Here is a 17,577-nt window from a genome sequence, read left to right as displayed (position 1 = left end):
GCCGGGGCGATGGGTCGGTGCCTGCCCTCCAGGGCCGGCCTTGCGGCATCCCCGGCATCAAGCACCAGCTCCTCTCGCCCATCCTCCGACGCAAGATTACCATCGGCTCCTTCACACGTTGCCCCGGCAACCAGCCGGCTGACGACGGTCCCACAGCGACTGGTCGCGACAAGATGGCGGCAGGGTGGTGGGGCCTGGGCCTGGTGAAGGGGGGCCCTCCTGACTGTCGGCCTCCTGGTGGGGTGGTGGTGGAGGGGGCCGAGACCGCCCAGACTCAGCCACAGGCCCAAGCCCAGGCTCAGGTTCAGGTCCAGGCCCAGGCCCAGGCCCAGGCCCAGGCCCAGGCTCAGACCCAGGACCAGGCCCAGGCCCAGACCCAGGACCAGACTCGGCCCCAGGCCCAGGCCCCGGCCCAGGCTCAGACTCGGCCCCAGACTCGGCTCCAGGCCCAGGCCCAGGCCCAGGCCCTGTCGGGGAGGGGCAGCTCGCCGTCTACCTGGCACGGCCATCTCAGCCATCGAGAGATCGCCAACTCTGGCCACAAGTACAAGGAGCTCACCATCGCTCAGGCGCAGAGGCAGCGAGTAGACCTAGACCGCTTCCTGCAGAAGGCTGCAGCCCTGCTGGGCCAGCCTGTGGCCAGACGGGCAGACCCTGTCTCCAGGCCTGTCTCCCCGCACAACTCCCACCAAGACCGGCCCATCCACGCCCCCGACGTGGAGCCGACCTTGTCTCCGGGCTCGGCACGCTTCCACTGTGGGCTCCAGTTGGCTTTGGACCTGCCCTCCTCCACACAGCTCCCACCCGCTGCACGGCACTCACGGGACCCTCTGCCCCCTCCGACAGGCAGCGGCCCCATGGGGGGGGACCTCTCCACTCTGGTCTCCATCCACGGAGACAAATCTCAAACTGTCCCGGACGGGGCAGAGGGAAAATGTTCAAGGGACATGGAGCCATCTGGCGGTGAGGTCAGGCCACATGGACCAAGCCTTGTGATGTTGGGGCAGGATGGTAGAGAGCCCAGGCCACATGGACCAAGCCTTGTGATGTTGGGGCAGGCTTGTGGAGAGCCCAGGCCACATGGACCAAGCCTTGTGAGGTTGGGGCAGGCTGGTGGAGAGCCCAGGCCACATGGACCAAGCCTTGTGATGTTGGGGCAGGCTGGTGGAGAGTCCAGACCACAGGGACCAAGCCTTGTGATGTTGGAGCAGGCTTGTGGAGAGCCCAGGCCACATGGACAAAGCCTCGTGAGGTTGGGGCAGGCTGGCGGCCTAGCGGCTACAGAGACCACGGACCACGGTGCTGGCCCTGAAGGTACGTTTAGGTTGGGAGATCCACCACCAACCCTCCATCAGTCACTCCCCAAACACCCGACTAGCGTTGGGTTTGAACGTAGGAGTTTCCTTCCCACCCGGGATGGGAGGTCCTCCAGTGGCAAGCAGAGCCCGATGTCGGAGAGAGGCCAGGGGTTCGTAGAACGGCGGCTCTCCCCACCCCTGGCGGAGGGACGGTCGCCCAGGGCCGGCATCGCCGAGGAGGAACGAGAGCTCCCCGCGCCCCTGCAGTTCAGCAGAATCACACGAAGGATGCAGAGGGGGAGAGCCCGACGTCCCTTGGTCTTCAGAGAACAAGCGGCTTCAGACCTTCCGTGTCCAGACAACCAGAGCTGCGGTCAACAAAGTCAGCACGAGCGGTCGGACGGCTGTGGATCTACACAGGCTTCAAGGAGATCGTCTCCTGAAGGTTAGACCAGTTCAAACTCAATCTTTCATCGAAAGTCCTGCCTGTCACCGCATGCAATTTAGTTTAGTTTAGAGATACAGCGCAGAAACAGGCCAGAGTCCGTGCCAACCAGCGATCCCCGCACACTAACACTATCCTACACACACTAGGGACAATTTAACACACACACCAAGCCAATTAACCTACAAACCTGCGCGTCTTTGGAGTGTGGGAGGAAACCGAAGATCTCAGAGAAAACCCACGCGGGTCAGAGGGAGGGAGAACGTACAAACTCCGTACAGACAGCACCCGTGGTCAGGATCGAACCTGGGTCTCCGGCGCTATAAGGCAGTAGCTTTACTGTTCTAAGGGAGAGATGGTCTGTTATTTGTACTTTAATGATTTCTCATTTATATCAGCAGTAAGGTAAATCCATAAGATAGACATAAAATACTGCACTAACTTAGCGGGACAGGCAGCATCTCTGGAGAGAAGGAATGGGTGACGTTTCGAGTCGAGACCCTTCTTTCGACTGAGTCAGGGGAGAGTGAAGCTAGAAAAAAGGGTGAGGTGTGAAGATGACAGATCAAAACAGACGATGATCAAGGAAAAGATAAAATGGTTCACTGTTGTTGAAGGTGCTCCTCAGGTTGGCCAGTGTGTCATGGAGGGGGTGAGCTGTATTGTCCAGGATGCTCCGCAGTTTGAGGAGCATCCTCCCCTCCAAGACCACCTCCCATGAACCCAACTCCACCCCCAGGACGGAGCCAGCCATCCTGATGAGTCTGTTGATCCTGTTGGCATCCGTGGCCTTCACCCTTCGCATACGGCAGCAAAGAAGATGGCTCTGGTTAATGGTATTGGTTCTACTGGTTACTGCAGGCGTTGAAGGAGTGGAGCCTTCTCAGAAAGTACAGCCGGCCCTGTCCCTTCTTGTACAGGGCCTCAAACGTACCTGGACCAGTCCAGTTTACTGTCCAGATACACTCCAAGGTATTTGTACTCCCTGGTAAACTGCACAACCACACCATTGATGGAGACTGGACAGGGCTGTTCCTCTCCTCCTGAAGTCCACCATTAACTCCTTAGTCTTGTCAGTGTTGAGCTGCAGGTGATTCAGCCCACACCACTCAACAAAGTCGTTGACTACACCTTTGTATTCAACTTCCCTCCCCTCACTGATGCAGCCCACAATTGCAGAGTCATCCGAGAGTTTCTGCAGGCGGCAGGAGTCCGAGTTGTATCTGAAGTCGGAGGTGCAGATGGTGAACAGGAAGGGAGAGAGGACCGTCCCCTGTGGGGCCCCTGTGTTGCTCACCACCATGTCTGAGACACAGTTCTGTGGCCTAACATATTGTGGTTGTCATTCTGTGGCCTGACATACTGTGGTGGTCCAGTCAGGTAGTTGGTGATCCAGGACACCAATGGAGCATCCACCCACATCTTCATCAGCTTGCTGCCTAGCAGTGCAGGCCGATGGTGTTAAAAGCACTGGAGAAATCAAAAAACATGACTTTCACAATGCTTCCCGGCCTATCCAGGATTGCCACACAAGAGTACAATCTCCAGTTAAGTACATAATGCATGGAAACAGTCCATGTGCAAGTAGGGTTGCCAACTGTCCCGTATTAGCCGGGACATCCCGTATTTTGGGATAAATTGGTTTGTCCCGTACAGACCCTTGTCCCGCATTAGGCCCAAGGGGTGCTGTTGGCCCGGACACTGTAGGCCCCAACACTGTAGGCCCCGACACTGTAGGCCCGGACACTGTAGCCCCGGACGCTGTAGCCCCGGACGCTGTAGGCCCGGACGCTGTAGGCCCGGACGCTGTAGGCCCGGACACTGTAGGCCCGGACGCTGTAGGCCCAGACGCTGTAGGCCCCGACACTGTAGCTCCAGACACTGTAGGCCCCGATGCTCTAGGCCTGGACACTGTAGGCCCGAACACTGTAGGCCCCGATGCTGTAGGCCCCGACACTGTAGGCCCAGACGCTGTAGGCCCCGACACAGTAGGCCCGGACACTGTAGCCCCGGACATTGTAGGCCCGGACACTTTAGGTCCCGACAGTTTAGGTCCCGACACTCTAGGTTTCCGGTATCTTAGGTCCGGACAGTGTAGGCCCGGAGGCCCGGGCGCTGCCTAATGGAGATTGTGTAGCAACCCATCTCCCGGCCCGGGTGGCCACCATTGGTGGAGCGGGAGCACGTGGCTGGGTGAGGTCACGTGGGGGGCGGAGCGGTGACGTCACCTTGTCCCGTATTTGGGAGTGGGGTAGTTGGCACCAATACGTGCAAGGGTCTCCAGGTTTTAATAATAATAATAATAATAATGCATTACATTTATATAGCGCTTTTCATATACTCAAAGACGCTTTACAGGGATTTAGAGAACATAGGGAAGTGAATAAATAGATAAATAAGTAAACGAACAGAGAAAGGAGACAGAAGGTGAGGTGACGGTCAGTGGTTGAAGGCAGTGCTGAACAGGTGAGACTTCAGTGATGTTTTGAATGTGGTGAGTGAGGGGGAGTCTCTGACGGTTTGGGGTAGTGAGTTCCATAGGGTGGGAGCTGCGATAGAGAAAGCCCTGTCCCCCCAGGATCTGAGTTTGGTCCGGATGTGGGGGGATAGGAGATTGGCAGCAGCAGAGCGGAGGGTGCAGGTGGGAGTGTGCCTGTGGAGGAGGTCGGTCAGGTAGGATGGGGCCAGGTTATGGAGGGCTTTGTAGGTCATGAGGAGGATTTTGTACTGGATTCTCTGGGGGATGGGGAGCCAGTGGAGTTTGTAAAGGACGGGGGTGATATGGTCACGGATCGGAGTGTGGGTGAGTAGACGGGCTGCGGAGTTTTGAATGTATTGAAGTTTTGGCGCCTCTTCCCATAAAGGCCCATGGCAGCCATCGCCTCTGTCCGGACCGTCCCTCTCCTCGCCCGGCCCCCTTCAGCTCTCGTGCCCCGTGGGGGAGAGGGGGGCTTCCCGCAGCCAACCTTGAGGCCGCAGAAGGTGAGAGCCCCCTGGTTCTCCCGACCGTCCCTTTGTCCAGCGTCTGCCGCGTCACCAACTCCCTCCGCCTCCTCTCTCCGGTTCCCGGTCTTGGGGGGTGAGCAGGGGGCAGGGGGCAGGGTCAGCGGCTCCCTTGCCCGGTACAGTGGCGGCGAGCCAGACCCAGCGTGGTGTGGCCGTGGCTCACCGGGACCTTCTGCCGGAGCCCGTGATCTCCAGTAGCTACTCGGGCCTTTATCAGTTTAACACCAACTCTCTGTTGTATGAGTTGGCTCAGTCTCGTTTAGAGACACAGCGTGGAAACAGACCCCTCGGCCCACCGAGTCCGCGCCGACCAGCGATCCCCACGCACGAACACTATCCTACACACACTGGGGATAATTTACAGAAGCCAATTAACCTAAAACATGTACGTCCTTGGAATGTGGGAGCAAACCCGGAGAAAACCCACGCAGGTCACCAACGTACAAACTCCATACAGACAGCACCTCTAGTCAGGGTCGAACCTGGGTCTCCGGCGCTATGAGGCAGCAACTCTACCGCTGTGACACCCTGCCGCCCTTTGTTTCTGTTTGTTTTTAGTTTTAGTTTCACAGATACAACGTAGAAACAGGTCCTTCGGCCCACCGGGTCCGTGCCAACCCACACATTAACACTATCCTACACACACTCGGGACAATTTTTACATTTACCAAGCCAATTAACCTACAAACCTGTTTGTCTTTAGAGTGTGGGAGGAAACCGAAGATCTCGGAGAAAACCCACGCAGGTCACGGGGAGAACGTGCAAACTCCATACAGACAGCACCCATAGTCAGGATCGAACCCGGGTCTCCGGCGCTGTGAGGCAGCAACACTAACGCTGTGCCACCCTTTGTTTCTGTTTGTTTAGTGGATCTTTAATCCCCGGGATAGGAGTGGGGCCTGTAATTTTGAGCACTTTAATGCGCCTGTGTTTAATCCCTGGTGTTTAAAGTGGTCCATTAGCCTTGGTGCTAGCAGTAAAACTCAGTTAATCCAATAAAGTCAAGACCTTGATGGCAGCAGACGGCAGATTTTCCGGAATATTAAATGTTACTCCCGTTTATGTCCCGACACACATTTAATCCATTTTGTTTCACTTGTCACCCAACAGTCTAACTCGTCTTCCTGTGACCCACTGAGTTGAGGGGATGCAGAACTGAGACCCAGCTGATAGAATCATAGATGCACAGAGCCATAAGGCACGAAAACAGGCCCTTCAGCCCAACTCATCCATGCTGATGAAGATGCCCACCTAACATATTCCAATTGAACCACCCATATCCCTCCAAACCCTTCCTATCCATGAACCTTTCGGCCCTCAGAGTCCGCACCGACCAGCGATCCCCGCACACTAACGCTATCCTACACACACTAGGGACAATTGACATTTATACCAAGCCAATTAACCTACAAACCCGTACATCTTTGGAGTGTGGGAGAAATCTCACGCAGGTCACGGGGAGAACATACAAACTCCGTACAGACAGCACCCGTAGTCAGGATCGAACCCGGGTCTCTGGCGCTGTGAGGCAGCAAATCTGCCACCGCGCCAAATAACTTTTACATTTTCTTTTCTTACCCGCCTCAACTACCTCTTCTGGCTGCTCATTCCATTCACCCACCACTCCCTGAGGGAAAACATTGCCCCTCAGGTTCTTAACAAATCTTTCCCTTCTCACCTTCAACCAATATCCCCTGGTTCCTGTGTGGGAAGGGTGTGAACCAAAGACAGACACAAAATGCTGGGGTAACTCAGCGGGACAGGCAGCATCACTGGAGAGCAGGAATGGGTGACGTTTCAGGTCGAGACCTGAGGGAGTACAGAGAAGGTTCACCAGATTGATCCCTGGGATGGCGGGACTTTCATATGAGGAAAGACTGGATAGACTGGGCTTGTACTCGCTGGAATTTAGAAGACTGAGGGGGGATCTTATAGAAACATATAAAATTCTTAAGGGGTTGGAGAGGCTAGATGCGGGAAGATTGTTCCTGATGTTGGGGAAGTCCAGAACCAGGGGTCACAGTTTAAGGGTAAGGGGGAAGTCTTTTAGGACCGAGATGAGAAAACATTTCTTCACACAGAGAGTGGTGAATCTGTGGAATTCTCTGCCACAGAAGGTAGTTGAGGCCAGTTCATTGGCTATATTTAAGAGGGAGTTAGATGTGGCCCTTTTTGCTAAAGGGATCAGGGGGTATGGAGAGAAGGCAGGTACAGGCTACTGAGCTGGATGATCAGCCATGATCATATTGAATGGCGGTGCAGGCTCGAAGGGCCGTATGGCCTACTCCTGCACCTATTTTCTATGTTTCTATATGTTTCTATGAGACCCTTCTTCCGACTAGTTAGGGTAAAGGGAAACGAGAGACATAGACGATGATGTAGGGAGATGTAGAACAAATGAATGAAAGAAATGCAAAAAAGTAGCGATGTTAAAGGAAACTGGCCAATGTTATCTGTAGCTAGGTTGGAACGAGAAGCTGGTGTGACTTGGGTGGGGGAGGGACGGAGAGAGAGGGAATGCCGGGGCTACCTGAAGTTAGAGACATCAAACTTCACGTGCAGGGCGTGCAGCGTAGGTTTACCAGGTTAATTCCCGGAATGGCGGGACTGTCATATGTTGAAAGACTGGAGCGACTAGGCTTGTATACACTGGAATTTAGAAGGATGAGAGGGGATCTTATCGAAACGTATAAGATTATTAAGGGGTTGGACACGTTAGAGGCAGGAAACATGTTCCCAATGTTGGGGGAGTCCAGAACCAGCGGCCACATTTTAAGAATAAGGGGTAGGCCATTTAGAACAGAGATGAGGAAAAACTTTTTCACTCAGAGAGTTGTGAATCTGTGGAATTCTCTGCCTCAGAAGGCAGTGGAGGCCAATTCTCTGAATACATTAAAGAGGGAGCTAGATAGAGCTCTTAAGGATAGCGGAGTCAGGGGGTATGGGGAGAAAGCAGGAACAGGGTACTGATTGAGAATGATCAGCCATGATCACATTGAATGGCGGTGCTGGATCGAAAAGCCGAATGGCCTCCTCCTGCACCTATTGTCTATTGTCTATTGTCTAAACTTCATGCCGAGTCGAGGGAGGAGGTACAGGGACAGGTGTTGCATCTCCTGTGGTTGCAGGGGAAGGTGCCTGGGGAGGGGGTGGTTTGGGGGGGAAGGGATGAGTTGACCAGGGAGTTGTGATGGGAACGGTCTCTGCAGAAGGTGGAAAGGGGTGGAGATGAGAAGATGTGGCTAGTGATGGGATCCCATCGAAGGTGTCGGAAATGTCGAAGGATTATGTGTTGTACGCGACGGCTGATGGGGTGGAAGGTGAGGACTAGGGGGACTCTGTCTCTGTTGCGACTAGGGGGAGGGGGAGCAAGGGGGGAGCAGTGGGGTACCGAGGAGACACGAGTGAGGGCCTCATCTATGATGGGAGAGGGGAACCCCCATTCCCCAAAGAATAAGGACATCTCGGATGTCCTGGTGTGGAACACCTCATCTTGGGCGCAGATGCGGCGTAGACGGAGGAATTGGGAGCAGGGGATAGAGTCTTTGCAGGAAGCTGGGTGGGAAGAAGTATAGTCCAGATAGTTGTTGGAGTCAGTGGGTTTGTAATAGTCTTCAGTCAATAGTCTGTCTCCCGTGATGGAGACGGTGAGATCAAGAAAGGGGAGTGAGGTGTGGGAGATGGTTCAAGTGAATTTGAGTGCAGGATGGAAATTGGTGGTGAAGTTGATGAAGTGGGTGAGTTCTGCACGGGTGCAGGAGGCAGCACTGATGCAGTTGTCAATGTAACGGAGATAGAGTTTGGGGATAGGTCTCCATCACACCCTGCCCCCCCAATTACAGGCCCTTCGGCCCACTGAGTCCGTGCTGACCAGCAATCACCCCTCATGCCAGCGCCATCCAACATACTGAGGACAATTTACAATTTACAGGTTAACTAAACGTACCGTTGATCTCCAGTTCTCACTAGCTCTGTGTTATCCCACTTTCCCATCAACTCCCTGCACACTAGCGGCAATTTACAGAGGGGCCCATTAACCTACAAACCCGCACGTCTTTGGGATGTGGGGGGGAAACCGGAGCACCCGGAGGAAACCCACGCAGTCACAAGGAGAACGTGCAAACTCCACACAGGCAGCACCCGCGGTCTGGATCGAACCCGGGTCTCTGGTGCTGTGAGGCAGCAGTTCTACCCGCTGCACCACCGTGAAGGACATCCCAAATCTGGAATGAACAGCTTTGTGCTTTGTGCGGGATTGATTAGGGAATGCTGGTTTTCCTTGGCGCAGCGGTTGAGTTGCTGTCTTACAGTACCTGCGTGGGCTTTCTCCGGGCGCTCCGGTTTCCCCCCACACTCCAAAGACGTGCAGGGGAGGGGAGAGGAGAGGGGAGGGGGAGGGGAGGGAGAGGGGAGGGGAGGGGAGGGGAGAGGGAGAGGGGAGAAGGAGAGGGAGAGGGAGAGGGGGGGAGGGGGAGGAGGGGGGAGGGGGGAGGGGAGAGGGGAGGGAGAGGGGAGAGGAGGGGAGCAGCAACTACACAGGGACAGTTTCTCCAACGCTCCCCCCCCCCCAGCGCCCACCAACGCTGAGGACCTTCCAGAGACGGCTGTGAGTTCACAACCCTCCCCGATCCTCCTCGCTCTGTTCACTGGGGGGCACTGCGGGGCTGTTCACTGGGGGCACTGCGGGGCTGTTCACTGGGGGCACTGCGGGGCTGTTCACTGGGGGCACTGCGGGGCTGTTCACTGGGGGCACTGCGGGGCTGTGAAGTGGGGGCAGGGGGAGGCCATTCGCTCCATCGAACTCTCAGAGAGAACTCGTCGAAGTTTGTTAAATTACGAGGGGCGTAGACAGGGTAGACAGTCAGAGCCTTCGCCCCAGAGTGGGAATGTCAAAGGCTCGGCGACGTAGCTTTGTGGTGAGAGACGCTAAGTTCAAAGGACGTGCGGGCAAAACGTTCACGAAGGGTGGGGGGGGGGGGGGTCTTGGAACGGGCTGCCAGGGGTGGTGGTGGTGGAGGCAGACACGATAGTGGCATTGAAGAGGCTTTTAGACAGGCACGTGGAGATGCAGGGAATGGATCACGTACAGGCAGGGGACATTAACGGACGGTGGTGCAGCGGTAGAGTTGCTGCCTCACAGCGCCGGAGACCCGGGTTCCATCCCCACTACGGGCGCTGTCTGTACGGAGTTTGTACGTTCTCCCCGTGACCTGCGTGGGTTTTCTCCGAGATCTTCGGTTCCCTCCCACACTCCAAAGACGTGCAGGTTTGTAGGTTAATGGGCTTGGTAGAACTGTAAGTTGCAAATTGTCGCCAGTGTGTGTGTGTGGGGTCGTGTGAGAGTGCGGGGATCGCTGGTCAGTACGGACCCGGTGGGCTGAAGGGCCTGTGTCTGTAAAACTAAAACTAAAAACTAAAAACTAAAACTAAAATGAGTTTAACTTGGTTTCATGTTCGTTGTGGGCCTGTCCTATGCTGTTCTGCTCTGTTCTTTATGTTCTGAGTGTGTCTCCCTCTACACTGCCCACACACTCCAGGACCCACCTCCAGGATTGAAGGTAAGAGGGGGAAAGTTTAAAGGAGACTTGACCAAGTTGTGGCAAAACCTCTCCTGCATTGGTGCAGCACCCTCCCCTCCCCTCTGCCCCCACCCCCCTCCCTCCCTCCTCTCCCCTCCCCCCTCCTCCCTTACCCTCCCCTTTCCCCTCCCCCCACTCCATCCCCCTCAACCCCCCTTATCCCCCCCTCCCTTCACCCCCCCCCTTCCCCCCTCCCTCCCTAGGAGATAGATTTAAACTTTAAAATGTGAATAACTTCGAAAAATATAACACCGATTTCAATTAAACATCTTCCATTAGCACCAAAGGGACGACGGTGAGTAAGGTGGCCTAAAATTGTCGCGGTATAGTGTACCGTTTTCACTGTAGTTCAGGAACAAACAAACATACAAGAGCTTTAGTATATAGAAGTGCGGGGCAAGTTTTTTACACAGGGTGGTGGGTGCCTGGAACACACTGCCTGGGGTGGTGGTGGAGGCAGATACATGATCATATTGAATGGCGGTGCTGGCTCGAAGGGCCTACTCCTGCACCTATTGCCTATGTTTCTATAAAATACCTGCAGACAGTCATCCATCTTGCTCCTTTAAACCTGGTCTTTCTTAACTAATCTCCTCACAGTCCTTGAAGACACAAGGAACCGCAGATGCTGGAATCTTGCGTTGAACACAAAGGGCTGGAGTATCAGCGGGTCGCCCAGAAACGCTGCCTGACCCGCAGTTACCCCTGCACTTTGTGTCTCCATGAAATCCCTTGCTTTACATCTCACACCTGCTGGGATGGCAGGACTTTCATATGAAGAAAGACTGGATAGACTCGGCTTGTACTCGCTGGAATTTAGAAGATTGAGGGGGGATCTTATAGAAACTTACAAAATTCTTAAGGGGTTGGACAGGCTAGATGCAGGAAGATTGTTCCCGATGTTGGGGGAGTCCAGAACAAGGGGTCACAGTTTAAGGATAAGGGGGAAGTCTATTAGGACCGAGATGAGAAAGTTTTTTTTCACACAGAGAGTGGTGAATCTGTGGAATTCTCTGCCACAGAAGGTAGTTGAGGCCAGTTCATTGGCTATATTTAAGAGGGAGTTAGATGTGGCCCTTGTGGCTAAAGGGATCAGGGGGTATGGAGAGAAGGCAGGTACGGGATACTGAGTTGGATGATCAGCCATGATCATATTGAATGGTGGTGCAGGCTCGAAGGGCCGAATGGCCTACTCCTGCACCTATTTTCTATGTTTCTATGTTTCTAAAACCTCACCCATTCCCAGCACTCCGGAGATGCTGCCTGTCCCGCTGAGTTACTCCAGCATTTTGTGTCTATCTTCGGTGTAAACCAGCATCTGCAGTTCCATCCTGCACAACGCTGCTTTGAAAACTGACATGTTTCACTTTCAACTTTAGAGATTTTTTAGATTTAGATTTAGAGATACAGCGCGGAAACAGGCCTTCGGCCCACCGAGTCCGCGCCGCCCAGCGATCCCCGCACACTAACACTATCCTACACACACTAGGGACAATTTTTACATTTACACCAAGCCAATTAACCTACACACCTGCACGTCTTTGGAGTGTGGGAGGAAACCGAAGATCTCGGAGAAAATACCCACACAGGTCACGGGGAGAACGTACAAACTCCGTACAGACAGCGCCCGTAATCAGGATCGAACCTGAGTCTCCGGCGCTGCATTCGCTATGCCCTTCGGCCTAGCGAGATACCTCGCCGACCAGCAATCACCCCGTACACTAACACTAACACTATCCTACACACTAGGGACTATTTACAATTTTACTACAGCCAATTAACCCAGAGACCCGTACGTCTTTGGAGTGTGAGAGGAAACTGGAGCACCCGGAGAAAGCTCACTCAGGTCACTGGGAGAACGTTTACGAGTGTTTAATTGTCAGATGTACTGACACTGAGCAATGAAATTCATACTTGCTGCAGCATAACAGGCCCGTAAACACTAAATGTCAAAGAAAAAGGGGCATAGCTTTACAACGAGAGGGGGGATGTTTAAAGGACACAAGTTTTTTACACAGAGACTGGAGGGTGTCTGGAACACGCTGCCAGGGGTGGTGGTGGAGGGAGACATGTTAGTGGCATTTACGAGGCTTTTAGACAGGCAAAGATAGACACACAACACTGGAGTAACTCAGCGGGACGGGCAGCATCTCCAAAGAGAAGGAATGGGTGACGTTTCAAGTTGAGACACTTGGTCTGAAGAAGGGTCTCGACCCGAAACGTCACCCATTCCTTCTCTCCAGAGATGCTGCCTGACCTGCTGAGTTACTCCAGCACTCTGTGAAACGTCACCCATTCCTTCTCTCCAGAGATGCTGCCTGACCCGCTGAGTTACTCCAGCACTCTGTGAAACGTCACCAATCCATGTTCTCCAGAGATGCTGCCTGACCTGCTGAGTTACTCCAGCACTCTGTGTCCATGTTCTCCAGAGATGCTGCCTGACCTGCTGAGTTACTCCAGCACTCTGTGAAACGTCACCAATCCATGTTCTCCAGAGATGCTGCCTGACCTGCTGAGTTACTCCAGCACTCTGTGTCCATGTTCTCCACAGATGCTGCCTGACCTGCTGAGTTACTCCAGCTTTGTGCTGCGTCTATCTTTGGTTTCAACAGTTTCTTCACTCACTTTCAGACAGGCACCTGGATATGCAGGGAACGGAGGGATATGGATCACACGCAGGCAGAGGGGATTTTAGTTTAACTTGGCATTGTGTTCAGCACGGACATTGTGGGCCGAAGGGCCTGTTCCGGTGCTGTACAGGTGTGTGTTCTGTGTTTTGGTGCCTGTCTGTCTGAAGAGGGTCAGATGAAGTGAATCAGACAGGTTGTGAGGAGCATTAAATGTCAGGTACAGCCAGAGCCTCTGGCCTCGAGCCCTGTCACTGCTACGGTTGCCAACTGTCCCGTAGTAGCCGGGACATCCCGTATTTTGGGCTAAATTGGTTTGTCCCGTATTAGGCCCATGGGCTGGGAGGCGGGTTGCCTCCCAGAACGGAGATGAGGAAAAACTTTTTCAGTCAGAGAGTTGTGAATCTGTGGAATTCTCTGCCTCAGAAGGCAGTGGAGTCCAATTATCTGAATGCATTCAAGAGAGAGCTGGATAGAGCTCTTAAGGATAGCGGAGTCAGGGGGTATGGGGAGAAGGCAGGAACGGGGTACTGATTGAGAATGATCAGCGATGATCACATTGAATGGCGGTGCTGGCTCGAAGGGCCGAATGGCCTCCTCCTGCACCTATTCTCTATTGTCTATTGTCTATTGCAAGCTCCGTTAGGCGAACACACTCCATTAGCCTACACTATCCTGGCCGACAGCGGCCTGCGGGCCTAATATGGGACAGTGTAGGCTAACGGAGTGTGTTCGCCTGACGGAGGTTGCGTAGCAACCCGCCTCCCGGCCCGGGCGGCCGCCATTGGTGGAGCGGGAGCACGTGGCCGCTGGCTGGGTGAGGCCACGTGGGGCGGTGACGTCACCTTGTCCCGTATTTGGGAGTGAGATAGTTGGCAACCCTTAGTTACTGCAGCGTGGGTGTAAAGTCCATCAAGCTCACAGTGGCTGCTGCCCTTCAGATGGGTTTCCCGGTCATGTCGATCACTCCCAGCCACAGGTTACCAGCAGCCTCCCTCTCCATCCTTATTTCTTGAGACACACAGAACTGCAGACACGCAGAACTGCTGGAATATGAAGCAAAACACAAAGTGCTGGAGGAATTCAGCAGGTCTCGGCCTAACGGTGGAGCAGTGGTAGAGTTGCTGCCTCACAGCGCCAGAGACCCGGGTTCGATCCTGACTACGGGTGCTGTCTGTACGGAGTTTGTACGTTCTCCCCGTGACCTGCGTGGGTTTTCTTCGAAATCTTCGCTTTCCTCCCACACTCCAAAGACGTGCAGGTTTGTTGGTTAATTGGCTTGGTATAAATGTAAAATTATCCTTAGTGTTGAATGACTGGAGCGACTGGGCTTGTACACTCTGGAAATTAGAAGGATGAGAGGGGGAAACATATAAGATTATTAAGGGATTGGACACGCTAGAGGCAGGAAACATGTTCCCGATGTCGGGGGAGTCCAGAACCAGGGGCCACAGTTTAAGAATAAGGGGTAGGCCATTTAGAACGGAGATGAGGAAAAAAAAATTCACTCAGAGAGTTGTGAATCAGTGTAATTCTCTGCCTCAGAAGGCAGTGGAGGCCAATTCTCTGGATGCTTTCAAGAGAGAGCCAGATAGAGCTCTTAAGGATAGCGGAGTCAGGGGTATGGGGAGAAGGCAGGAACGGGGCACTGATTGTGGATGATCAGCCATGATTACAGTGAATGGCGGTGCTGGCTCGAAGCGCCGAATGGCCTCCTCCTGCACCTATTGTCTATTGTCTATTGTGTGTAGGATAGTGTTGGTGTGCGGGGATCGCTGGGCGACACAGACTCGGTGGGCCGAAGGGCCTGTTTCCGCGCTGTATCTCTAAAACTAAAACTAATACCAAAGGTCAGGCAGTTTCTGTGAAGGGGATGGACAGGTAACGTCTTCAGACTGATGTTTAGTTTAGTATAGTTTAGAGATACAACACGGAAACAGACCCTTCAGCACACTGACCAGCGATCCCTGTAAACTTACACTATCCAACACACACTCGGGACAATTTACAATTATATCAAAGCCTATTAACTAACAAACCTGTACGTCTTTGGAGAAACCGAAGCACCCATTGGTCAGGGTATTGAGCGCAGGAGTTGGGATGTCACGTTACAAGACGTTGGGAAGGCCACATTTGGAGTCCCATGATTCACGGGGGGGGGGGTCTTGGAGGGGAGGATGCTCCTCAAACTGCGGAGCATCCAGGACAATACAGCTCACCCCCTCCTTCCTCCCTGTGGCTATCAAACTGTACAACCCCTCCCCCTTCTGTCGTGGGGGTAGACTGAGACTGTCTCCCTTCCCCTCCCTCCCCCCCCCCCAATCTTTGCACATCCCCCAAGTCTTTCCACTCGTCTCATGTTTCATATATATTGTGTTTTATGATTGTTGGCAGATCAATTTCCCTCCTGGGATAAATAACGTTCTATCATATTGTATCGTATCGTATCGAGCTGTTATTGGAAGCAGTCGCTTGGACAGGTACATAGAAGTTTTGAGGGATTTGGACCAGTCATGGATGAATGGGACTAGTTTGGATGGGGCTTCTTGGTCGGTATGGATAAGTGGGCTGAAGGGCCTGTGTCCATGCAGTGTACCTCTGTGACTATGATTCTAAGGCTGGTGGGCAAGTTAAGAACCAGAGTACAGTTGCCCGGGGTATCAGGGTGGCACGGTGGCGCAGCGGTAGAGTTGCTGCCTCACAGCGCCAGAGACCCGGGTTCCATCCCGACTACGGGCGCTGTCTGTACGGAGTTTGTACGTTCTCCCCGTGACCTGCGTGGGTTTTCTCCGAGATCTTCGGTTTCCCTCCCACACTCCAAAGACGTGCAGGTTTGTAGGTTAATTGGCTCAGTGTATGTGTAAATTGTCCCTAGTGTGTGTAGGATAGTGTTAATGTGCAGGGATCGCTGGTCAGTGTGGACTCGGTGGGCCGAAGGGCCTGTTTCCGCGCTGTATCTCTAAACTAAACTCAACCAGGGTACCTCTCTCTCTGTTCTGTCCCGGGGAGAGGTGATGAGAGTTGACGGAGGGATTTGTACACGGACATGGCAGATTGATCTGGTCTCGGGGTAGGCAATGAAAAGCTTTTATTGTTACGTGCTACCCAGTTAGTGAAAAGACTATACATGATTACAATCAAGCTGTCCGCAGTGCATCGATACAGGATATAGTGAATAACTGAAGATGGGTCTCGACACGAAACGTCACCCATTCCTTCTCTGAGATGCTGCCTGTCCCGCTGAGTTACTCCAGCTTTTTGTGCCTATCTTCGGTTTAAACCAGCTTCTGCAGTTCCTTCCTACACTGACAGTGAATAACATTTGGTGCAGAGTAAAGTCCAGTAAAGGTCAATCAAACACAGTCCGAGGGTCTCCAATGAGGAGATGGTCTCTGGTTTGTGGTAGGACAGTTCAGTTGCCCGATAACAGCTGGGAGGAAACTGTCCCTGAATCTGGAGGTGTGCGTTTTCACACTTCTATACAGTTCTTTCTTTTTTTTTTTTTTTAATATTTTTTATTTTTGAAAAGCATATGTACAAATAGAAATAAAAAACACATTTGTTACAAAGTTCTTACATAGCTTCAATTTTTAAATTTTTGGAGAAAGAAAGTAAAATAAAATTAAAAAAACTATAAACTTGGGGAGAGAGAATAAGAGGGTTAAAAAAACCGGATCTAACAATAAAAATTAAAGGGAGTAGATCCGGGAGACAATAACCACAGTTGTACATCCAACCCCTAACTCAATTTTCAACTTTTAATTTAAATTTTTTATTTTAGTCCTGTGCCAAACACATTTACTTTTCTAAAAATTCAATAAATGGAGACCATATTTTTAAAAATAGCTCAGGTTTGTCGATTAAGGCAAACCTTATTTTTTCCAAATGCAGGGTCTCTGTCATTTCCGTAGTCCACATTTTAATTGTGGGGGTTATTGGTTTTTTCCAAAATTTAAGTATTAATTTTTTCGCAGTTATTAGACTATACAGTTCTTTCTGATAGAAACATAGAAAATAGGTGCAGGAGGAGGCCATTTGACCCTTCGAGCCAGCACCACCATTCATTGTAATCATGGCTGATCATCCACAATCAGTAACCTGTGCCCGCCTTCTCCCCATATCCCTTGATTCCACTAGCCCCTAGAGCTCTATCTAACTCTCTCTTAAATTCATCCAGTGAATTGGCCTCCACTGCCCTCTGTGGGATAGGGGCGAAGAGGGAGTGGCCAGGGTGAGACTGGTCCTTGAATATGACAATAGACAATAGGTGCAGGAGGAGGCCATTCGGCCCTTTGAGCCAGCACCGCCATTCAATGTGATCATGGCTGATCATTCTCAATCAGTACCCCGTTCCTGCCTTCTCCCCATACCCCCTGACTCCGCTATCCTTAAGAGCTCTATCCAGCTCTCTCTTGAATGCATTCAGAGAATTGGCCTCCACTGCCCTCTGAGGCAGAGAATTCCACAGATTCACAACTCTCTGACTGAAAAAGTTTTCCCTCATCTCAGTTCTAAATGGCCTACCCCTTATTCTTAAACTGTGGCCCCTGGTTCTGGACTCCCCCAACATTGGGAACATGCTGCTGGTCTTGCCGAGGTTGGGCCTGGAAATGGTAGCGAAA

At 52.7% G+C, this 17,577-nt stretch overlaps 1 protein-coding gene across 1 annotated transcript in view; it reads left to right on the top strand.

Annotated features, from left to right (window-relative positions):
* Positions 1-650: 650 nt before the first annotated feature.
* The window catches only part of LOC144611314 (neuronal-specific septin-3-like), a 68,416-nt gene continuing 51,489 nt past the window's right edge, over positions 651-17,577 (top strand). Inside the window, 1 exon segment of the mRNA XM_078430360.1 lies at positions 651-1,743. Within this exon segment, the coding sequence (XP_078286486.1) occupies positions 858-1,743 (886 nt within the window). The 5' untranslated portion in view covers positions 651-857.

This window comes from Rhinoraja longicauda, chromosome 40, assembly GCF_053455715.1.
Source record: "Rhinoraja longicauda isolate Sanriku21f chromosome 40, sRhiLon1.1, whole genome shotgun sequence".
In the NCBI taxonomy this organism is placed as follows: Eukaryota; Metazoa; Chordata; class Chondrichthyes; order Rajiformes; family Arhynchobatidae; genus Rhinoraja; species Rhinoraja longicauda.
The sequence above is the reverse complement of the archived record's forward strand: the minus strand, read 5'-3'. Positions and strand labels throughout refer to the sequence as shown.